This window comes from Nematolebias whitei, chromosome 21 (genome assembly GCF_014905685.2).
Source record: "Nematolebias whitei isolate Nwh7 chromosome 21, NemWhi1, whole genome shotgun sequence".
Classification (NCBI taxonomy): Eukaryota; Metazoa; Chordata; class Actinopteri; order Cyprinodontiformes; family Rivulidae; genus Nematolebias; species Nematolebias whitei.
This window is the reverse complement of record NC_056518.1, coordinates 10,958,067-10,968,016: the sequence shown is the minus strand read 5'-3', so window position 1 is coordinate 10,968,016 and position 9,950 is coordinate 10,958,067. Positions and strand designations below refer to the sequence as shown.

The 9,950-nt window shown below is 40.3% G+C and overlaps 1 protein-coding gene across 1 annotated transcript in view; it reads right to left on the bottom strand.

Moving 5' to 3' along the window:
* Nucleotides 1-9,950, bottom strand: part of pcnt (pericentrin) — a 42,241-nt gene that overhangs the window by 7,754 nt on the left and 24,537 nt on the right. Inside the window, exons 32-44 of the mRNA XM_037694589.1 lie at nt 9,721-9,881; nt 9,305-9,477; nt 8,943-9,124; nt 8,674-8,836; nt 8,295-8,537; nt 7,689-7,921; nt 6,088-6,195; nt 5,533-5,553; nt 4,948-5,184; nt 4,696-4,869; nt 4,258-4,410; nt 3,747-3,926; nt 2,627-3,652 (exon numbers count right to left, since the gene is read on the bottom strand). Of these exons, the coding sequence (XP_037550517.1) occupies nt 2,627-3,652; nt 3,747-3,926; nt 4,258-4,410; nt 4,696-4,869; nt 4,948-5,184; nt 5,533-5,553; nt 6,088-6,195; nt 7,689-7,921; nt 8,295-8,537; nt 8,674-8,836; nt 8,943-9,124; nt 9,305-9,477; nt 9,721-9,881 (3,054 nt within the window). The remainder of the gene's footprint in view (nt 1-2,626; nt 3,653-3,746; nt 3,927-4,257; nt 4,411-4,695; nt 4,870-4,947; nt 5,185-5,532; nt 5,554-6,087; nt 6,196-7,688; nt 7,922-8,294; nt 8,538-8,673; nt 8,837-8,942; nt 9,125-9,304; nt 9,478-9,720; nt 9,882-9,950) is intronic.

Here is a 9,950-nt window from a genome sequence, read left to right as displayed (position 1 = left end):
TTTTTTTTAAATGAGATTTCTTAAGTGTTTCTTAGATATAAAAAAAAGTCAACCAGCTTTTTTTGACCATAATTAAAAAAGTGTATATTTCAATAAATGCAATGAAAAAAATTAATAAAAAAATTAATAAATTTAAAAATTAAAAAAATACTGTAATTTCCTGACTATTGAGCGCACCCGAATAAAAGCCTGCGCCCACTAAATAATAAAAAACTTAAAAATTTTGTTCATTTACAGGTGCTGGTCATAAAATTAGAATATCGTGTAAAAGTTGATTTATTTCAATAATTCCATTCAAAAAGTGAAACTTGTATATTATATTCATTCATTACACACAGACTGATATATTTCAAATGTTTATTTATTTTAATGTTGATGATTTTAACTGACAACTAATGAAAACCCCAAATTCAGTATCTCAGAAAATTAGAATATTGCTTAAGACCAATTAAAAAGCTTTTTTTTTTTAGAAATGTTGGCCAACTAAAAAGTATGAACATGAAAAGTCTGAACATGAAAAGTATGAGCATGTACAGCATCAATACTTAGTTGTGGCTCCTTTTCCCTGGATTACTGCATCAATGTGTTGTGGCATGGAGTGGATCATTGTGTGTCACTGCTCAGGTGTTCTGAGAGTCCAGGTTGCTCTGGTGCCTTCAGCTCTTCTGAATTGTTGGGTCTGGTGTATCACATCTTCCTCTTCACAATACTCCATAGATTTTCTATGGGGTTAAGGTCAGGTGAGTTTGCTGGCCAGTTAAGAACAGAGACACCATGGTCCTTAAACCAGGTACTGGTAGCTTTGGCACTGTGTGCAGGTGCCAAGTCCTGTTGGAAAATGAAATCTGCATCTCCATAAAGTTGGTCAGCAGCAGGAAGAATGAAGTTCTCTAAAACTTCCTGGTATACGGCTGCGTTGACCTTGGACTTCAGAAAACACAGTGGACCAACACCAGCAGATGATATGGCACCCCAAACCATCACTGGCTGTGGAAACTTGACACTGGACCTCAAGAAACATGGATTCTGTGTCTCTTCTCTCTTCTTCCAGACTCTGGGACCTTGATTTCCAAAGGAAACATAAACTTTACTTTCATCAGAGAACATAACTTTGGACCACTCAGCAGCAGTCCCAGGCGAGACGCTTCTGATGCTGTCTCTTGTTCAATAGTGGCTTGACACAAAGAATGTGACAACTGAAACTCTTGTCTTGCATATGTCTGTGCATGGTGGTTCTTGAAGCACTGACTCCAGCTGCAGTCCACTCTTTGTATATCTCCCCACATTTTGGAATGGGTTTTGTTTCACAGTCCTCTCCAGGGTGCAGTTATCCCTGTTGCTTGTACACTTTTTTTTCTACCACATCTTTTCCTTCTCCTCTCCTCTCTATTAATGTGCTTGGACACAGAGCTCTATGAACAGCCAGCCTCTTTAGCAATGACCTTTTGTGTCTTGCCCTCCTTGTGCAAGATGTTACTGGTTGTCTTCTGGACAAATGTCAAGTCAGCAGTCCTCTCCATGAACGTGTAGCCAACGGAACTAGACTGAGATCATTTAAAGGTCTTTGCAGGTGTTTTGAGTTAATTAGCTGATTAGAGTGTGGCACCAGGTGTCTTCAATATTGAAGCTTTTCACAATATTCTAATTTTCTGAGATACTGAATTTGTGGTTTTCATTAGTTGTCAGTTATAATCATCAACATTAAAAGAAATAAACATTTGAAATATATCAGTCTGTGTGTAACGAATGAATATAATATACAAGTTGCACTTTTTGAATGGAATTACTAAAATAAATCAACTTTTACATGATATTCTAAATTTATGATCAGCACCTGTATAGGCCGTGCTCGTCTATATGCAGCGGGTGTCCACATTGTAATATGAGATATTTACGCAGAAAAATTTGTAAAACTTTTAATTAAATACGTACCGTAACATACACAAATACGTTCAGTAAATGTTTTTTTTAATCTGAACAGTGCCTGTAACACAACTGGTAAAAAAAATAAAAATACAGTAGCCTATCAGGAAGTCATTGATCACTATCTTCATCAAACGTGATCAAAAGTTACTCTGCGCATGCGGAGGAATCCCCCCTCCCTGTGATGGAGGTGGGATTCACCCCTTCTGTCCTCGACTCCCCATTTTAGTGGTCCGACTGGGGACTGTTCGATAATTTCATTGGTCAGATTTTTCCTAACCTTTATTTATACAGGTAGTCTCAATGAGTCACGAGGACCCACCCCACAAGATAAGCGTGTATTGGGCAGCTATGTGAGTGCTCGGGTGTAACGAGACTAAATGTTTTGGCGGCAGGAAGCTTGTTAGTGCATCAAAAAAAACATAAATTAGCCGCAGCATTGTATAAGCCACAGGGTTCAAAGCGTGTGAAAAAAGTAGCGGCTTATAGTCCAGAAATTATGGTAAGTTTGACAGTTTTTCTTTAAAATTCAAGCAAGTGCATTAAGTGGAAGATAATAATTCCCTTAACAATAAGTGAAAAAGAAATTAAGAAGTGAATAAACCCATTTCTTATAAATAAATCAATTGTTGAACTGAAAAGGAAGGTTCAACTTTCTGTCTTCCTGTCCCTTTAAAAACATTAAATAATGTACAAGACTCACCAAGACTTCCTTCTGAGCTTCTTCGTGGTTGGTTTCCTTTTCATTGAGTTTCAATGTCAGGTCTTGGATCAGGACTTTCATTGAAGCAACTTCCTGTCTTAGTTTTTCGATTTCCTCCTGATGCTGACTCTCTCTCCTCTGCAGCTCCTCACATTTAGCAGAAAGATCTTCCTTCATAGTCTCAAGGGTCTTAATTTGTTCCCTTCCCTCATTAACCAGTTTTTCCATGTCCACCTTGTCTGCTCTCATTTCCTGGACTTGTCTCTCAAAACTGAGACTGTTTTTTCTGAGGACCTCCATGTCTTGTGCCATCTCCTGCCCTTTTGTTTTCAGATCCTCAGTCTCTCTCCTTCTGTCTTCTTCATTCTTTTGCAAATCTAAAACCAGAGAATTAAGGTGAGTTTTCTCTTCTCGTAGAGTATTTGCCTCTTCAGCTTGGAGTTTCCAGTGGTCCCTGTCGTCCTCTGACAGCTTCCTCTTTTCCCTCTCTTCATCTATTCTTTCTTTCACCTCCTTCAGCTCTGCTTCCGTTAATATGAGGAGACCTTGAACTTCATCTGACTTTTCCCTTTCAGCTTTGATCCTCTTTCCAAACTCTTCCCCCTGTTCTCTGTACTCTTCCTCCTGGGTGAGAAGTAATCGCTGCAGGCCTTCTTTCTCTGCCACAGCAGTCTCAAACTGACTCTGTAGGACCTTGAGACGAGATCGAAGAGAAGAGGAGGCAGCAGAATTTGTCAGGCTGATCTCGTGCTTCAGACTGTTTGGTTTTCCCCTCCTTTCTTGTTCTTGGAGATGATGCTGCTGAGGTTCAGGACTGGGCGCAGGTGAGGGATTGATGCTGTCACCATCCTGAGAGTCACTCACTTCGTGCACGTTGGGCCCTAAGGTGGCGAGCTCTGCCTGCAGAGTACTGATGACCTCATGAAGGCGCTCCTCTTCTTCCTGCTTTTCCTGGCGCACTCTGGAGATTTCAGACTGAAGATGTTCGACCTGGGAGCGTCGATCCTCAAGCTCAACCTCCAAGACCTTTAAGAAAGAATAACAAAGTAAAACATTTTTAAGACGGACTAAACTTAGTGCGTACAAATATTGTATATTTTCAGTGTGTATGTACACGGACGTTGTCACTCCTGGCACTCTCCAACTCCTGTTCTAGTCTTTGGATCTCACAGTTCAGATGGTCAATCTCCTGGTTCTTCTCCTGAAGAAGAGCTGCAGAAAGGCTTTGTTCCTCAGAGTCTTCCATCTCAGCGTGTTCCTCTTTGTCCTCATGGAGTATGGTGAGGGCCGACACTTTCTCCTGTACGTCATAAACACAGGTTAAGATGCAATCATTCTTCTTAACAGAATGGACAACAGACATTTAAATATTCATTCAAAAGTTGGTTTAAACCATAAAACTGACCAAGCAGCAAGTTATTATTTAAACATTAGAAAACATAGTAGACAAACAAGTTGCAAATGAACAACTTATATTATAACAGATTATTTTTAATTGTGTTGAACTATCTAAACTAATTAAACACTACATTTCAACTGTGTCGCCGATTTTTTTTTTCAACCTTCAACCAAGAAGGAGGAACTACTCCCGCATTTAATACATCTGTTTAAAATAATAAAACAAGTCTTACGTTAAGAGCAGAAATTTGTTCTTGGAGCTCTTGAACGTGCGCCGCATTCTCATTCGTTAGTAGTTCCAGCTGAAGTGTGAGATGTTTTAGTTCAACTTCTTTAATGCTCAAGTCTCTCTGAACATTCTCCAACTGGCCAATCAGAACTTCAACCTAAGAAATAAAACAGCACTTGTTAAAATTGAAACATAATAATTAATATGGACAACATTAAGACTAGATCCTTTTGAACCATGCAATAGTTTTCTACAGTGCACTATAAAACAATAGCATTTCTAATATTACAATTTTTTTATTATTATTAAAAATTAATTGAAAAATTGAAGTCATTCCCATTTAGACCAACAGGGGGCAGTGCTGTCAAACTTGTGATTTGACTTCACGCTGCATTTCTGCTCAAATCCTCTCTAAACCAGTTTTACAGAAAATGGGACAAACCTCTTGCTCTTTGCTGTGCAGATTCTGCTGAGCAGTGTCCAAGGCATCCCTAAGCTCCTCAGTGGGGTCACGAACGTTGTCATGGTAACAATGTTTCGTCTCATCTAGTTTGGACTGCAGAGCTGAGATTTGAAGCCTGCTGGACAGCTGCTGCTGCTCTAGAGCGAGTTTATCCTGATGGAGGAGAAGGCGATCAGTGAGGAGAACGGTGCACGCTGAGACAGCAATAATCTGAAGGTGTGTTGTTCTTACCTGTGTGAGCTCCTGCTCTCTTAACTTCGCTTTGTGCAGTTCTTGTTCCAGCTGACTGACATTTCGAACGCTCTCAGCGCTGTTAAGGAGTGCTTGTTCCAACTCTCTGATTCGCCCAGCTAGCTTGTCTATCTCTTCGTTTCGTTCAGTAAGATCTCGCTGGGCTTGCTGATTGGCTGCAAGCAAAGAAGCGTGATCCTCCGTTTTCTCTTTGAGATTCGTCTGTAGGCTCTCCACCTGCAGAGGCAGAGAGAACATTAGTTTGCACAACTTTCCAGAGCTTAGTGATGCAAAGTGATTGGTAGATATGAATTACTGTTCAGATAAATAAGCCATTCCAAATCTGCAGCCAATCATGCAAAGACTGAAGGTAAAGTCACTCTGAAGCAAAATGAACAGACTAAAATACCACTCTAATGTGAGAAATAACTAATCTAATATTAGCTAAGGGATGATGGGAAATAATTCATTTGAAAAGCACAATTAGCAGGTAAAGACTACGAATGATTGCAAATAAAAAAAAGTTAAAACATGCACAGCGTCGGTGAGAAACTACGAGAATTATGCTACAATTAGATGTCATACCTGCAGAACCAAGTCTTCAAACTACAGCAATCCATTCAGCAGAGAGACAAACACATGGCAATAGTCAGGCTCGTTCGCAAACAGACATTGCATCATCACTTCAACCTTTTCTCACCACACCATTTACAAATCAGTTGCCCGATTTATAATCCAATTAGTAAAACGCTAAAAAATACAAACACGTAGAAAGAACACACACAACCTCAAAATGCAACCTATGTGAACTTTACGCACTGTAACAAGAAACTGAAATATTTAGAATGAAAAGATCTAGAAACAAATTCTTATCGCTTAAAAAAAAAAAAAAGTTAAATTAAACAAAATGTATATTCGCGTCTTTTTTTGGTCACATGGCGATGCCTGCAATAATTGGTCAAACTGCCACTGATGCCTTCAGTCACACCTCTGCAGACTGCATCATCATCAGGGCTACGTGATCCAACCACAAACACAAATACAGTCTCATGGATAATAACTTGGTGGGCTTATGAAATTGCGATATTTGCATTTAGATTTTTATACAGCTACATATCCTATTAAGATAACATCCCTCACCCTGTGTCCTTTGTTATCTACGTTTGCTGTCTGTTTGAGTTGGGCTTCAAGCCTGCGGATCTCCTGCTGGAACTCGTCTCGTTCGTGTTCACGCTCCACAGCCTGTTCCTATTTGCAAGAAAAATTATGTAAAAGACTCCAATGCATTAAAAAGTAACAGGAGAAGGGCTGCCCTTTGAAAAATACATATACAGTAGTCCCTCGCTGCTTCGCGGTTCATTTATCGCGGACTCGCTCTATCGCGGTTTTTCAAAATAAGATTGGACATGACACACAATTGGCTGATTGATGGATGAACCGCACAATCAGCATGGAATTTTTATTTAAAATTATTTAGCACATTTGTGCAGCCCAGAGCTGAAGAAAAAGCTTCCTTACTGCAGGTAAACTTCTTGCTGTAGCTGATCTCCATGCAGAGCATACAAGTGGGCGTGGCCAAGAGCGCTTGCAGGTGGCAAAGAGCAGAGGAGGCAGGAAGCTGAAACCATGACATTCTGTGTCTTTTAAAGCGCTTAGAGTTTAGAAACTTTGTTTAGAATATTGCAAGAGTGTGGGAAGGGTTTAAAACTCCTTAATATCTACCTACCTACCTATCTATCCATCCATCTACCTATCTATATCTATCTATATATATATATACATAAACACTAAAATAAACTACTACTCATTACTTGTACTATTATTCCTACCTACCTACCTACCTACCTATCCATCCATCCATCCATCCATCTACCTATCTATCTACCTACCTATCTATATCTATCTATACATAAACACTAAAATAAACCACTACTCATTACTTGTACTATTATTCCTACCTACCTACCTACCTACCTACCTACCTACCTACCTACCTACCTACCCACCCACCCATCTATCCATCCATCCATCCATCCATCCATCCATCCATCCATCCATCCATTTCTATCTATATATATATAAACATGAACACTAAAATAAACTACTACTCATTATTTGTACTACTATTCCTACTTCGCAGTTTTTCACTTATCGCGGGGCTTCAGAGTACAGGTCCCCTGCGATAAACGAGGTATATAATAATAAAAGCCCTGTAGACATGTTATGATCTGCAATTAATGGAATAACTATTTGTAAGTGTCAGAAGGCGTTAGCGACCAGGTTCTGGGTTAGGGAATTATTAACAAGGCTAATTTGTCAATACAGTGGTCCCCGATTTATCGTGGGGGATCCATACCCTGAAGCCACACAATATTCTAAACAATGTTTCTAAACTCTAAACTCTCTAAAAAGGCACAGAATGTCAAGATTTCAGCTCCCTGCCTCTGCTGCTCTTTGCCACCTGCAAGCGCTCTAGGCCACGCCCACTCCTCCGCTCTGCACGCTGAACATCTGATCAGCTGTTTAACTGCAGTAGTAAGGTGCTAGATAATTTTAAATAAAAATTCCATGCCGATCGTGCAGCTCATCCATCAATCAGCCAATTGTGTGTCATGTCCAATATTATTTTGAAAAACCGCGATAGAGCGAATCCACGATAAACAAACCGTGAAGTAGCGAGGGACTACTGTAATTTACATTCGACGTAAAAGGATTTTGAATTGAACCCAGTTTAAGCTTACCTCTATAAACTGTCTGTTGTGTTTCAACTGTTTCTCGAGAGCTTGCACGTGCTGACTGAGGTCTTCAGTGTGGGTCTTGTGGTGCAGCTCTTTCTCCAGGTCTTTGGCTTCCTGATCTTCAAGCTCCCTCTCCAGGGTCCTGAGGCGCTTTGACAGAGAACTGTGGTCTTTCTCCGCCTGCCGCTGCAAATCCAGCTTTTCTTGGGTCAAACGCTCCGTCTCTGCCAACAAAGCTTGGAATAAAAAAAGCAAGTTTAAGAACAGCTTTTATATAAAGTGATGACATTAGACAGTATTTAAACACCTTCTGTTGCGCATAGTTTATGACACGGCACGCCAGTAAAATGTGCTAAAAGCTACTGAAAAGGCAGCTTTATAAACAGCAATCTTACACAGCACTGCAAACTCCTCCCCACCTTTAACTCACACATTCATACGCTTCTCTGACCAACAAACCTGCGTCAGGATCTAAATCTGACCCAACGGTCAACGGAGAAAAGCCACATCTGAGCACAGATATTACATAAGGGTTTGGTCATTTGAAAAAGTCATGTAAAATTTTAAACAGACTCAATAGTTTTTATTTATTTATTTTATTCTGCTCACCTTTTTCCCTCTCCCCAAGTCCAGCAGAAAGATGCTCCTTCTGACGCAGGAGAAGTGCGTGCTCCTCACTCAGATCCTGATACTTCACTCGGAGGCTGTCCAACTCTGCGGTGAGGCTCTGCGTGTGGTGCAGCTTCACCTTCAGGCCTTCCAGTTCCTCCACTAGCTTTTCTTCTTGAGCTTCTTTCTGCTGCAAAGACTCCTCCAAGGCAGCTTTTTCAGCCACATAACCCCCAAGAAGCCCTGAACGCATCACGTAGATACAGCAAGTTGAAGTGAAAGCCCAAAGAGGAAGCGAAGACTTAAACTGTATGAATGCTCCATGTGAAACAACTAAAAGAGCGTGTCAACAGTCAGCATTGTGACATTTATTAATCACCTTCTGCTTTGTGGAGCTCCAGCTGGAGCTGAGCCTTCAGCTTTGCCTCCTGATCAAGCTGCTTCATCAGTAGTTTGTGTTGTTCAACAAGTTGGGTGGTGTCTTCTATGCCTTGTGAGAACTTCTCCTCCAAAGAAAGATGAACGCTGCGAGTCTGCTCCAACTGAAGTGACAAATTCACAGTCAGTGAAGAAATAAAACTGTAAAAGTAAGAAAAGTACTTGGACATTTTTTTTTTGTATGAAAAGTCAGTAAATCTGTGGTTTTACCTGTGTGTTTGCTTGGTTTAACAGATCTAGCAGTGTGTCTACAGCGTGCCGTAACCTCGCACAAGCTGTCAGAACCGACTCTTCTCCTCCAGGACTGAGCTGAGAATCTGAGACCAGAAGACTCTCACAGAGCAGCTGGGTCAGCTCTGCTTCCTCTGATGTCACGTCTGCAACTGAAATACCTGTGGAGGGGGAAAAAAGATGTATTTTTTATCAGTTTATGTACAAATACTAAAAAAATCTTAGAGTCTAATCATTTGTATTAAACTATTAACTTCAGTCTAACAACAATGTGAATCAGGACGTGTGGTGGTGTTTCAACTTCAGCACCTTCATAGATCGGAGTGAAGAAATGAACAAACCTGACTCCTGGGCATCTCTGTTGGCTGCTGAGCTCCTCCGTCGGGTCACGGGCTCATTTTTTGTTGTTCGGATGTTGATCTTTTGTCCAATCAGGTCTTCTGTTGCCGATACGCTGCGGAGCATCTCGACAAGAACTTTACTCAACTTTTCATTTGCATCGTGGAGTCTGTGCCTACGGAAAAAACAAAGTTTAATGGTTTGAAATAGTTTATTTTATATTGAAACTTAAGACTATAAAATCTGCAATGAATATGATTTTAAACATAAAACACAAAATTGAAATCTTTTAAATTACTGAGCTCAATTTAACTCATCATTAACATGACCATTTCTAACCAGACACTTTTTAAAACGTACTCAACTTTTTTATTTAAATTAATTATATACATGAAATAATGTACATAAGTTAACTCACTCTTCCTCTTTAGCAGCCTGCAAGTCATCAGTGAGCATTTTCAGAAGGTTGCCCCCCTCTTGGCTCTCCCGCTCCCTTCGTTGAAGGAGGGTGTCCATGGTCTCCATCTCTGCATGTTTTCCTTGCAGCTCTTCCTGCAGACACCCAACCTCTGCACGCAGCTGGAAGGAGAAAAAATAAACAGATAGGAGAAAATTAAAACCCACTGCTCCTCCTTGGGAAATACCATT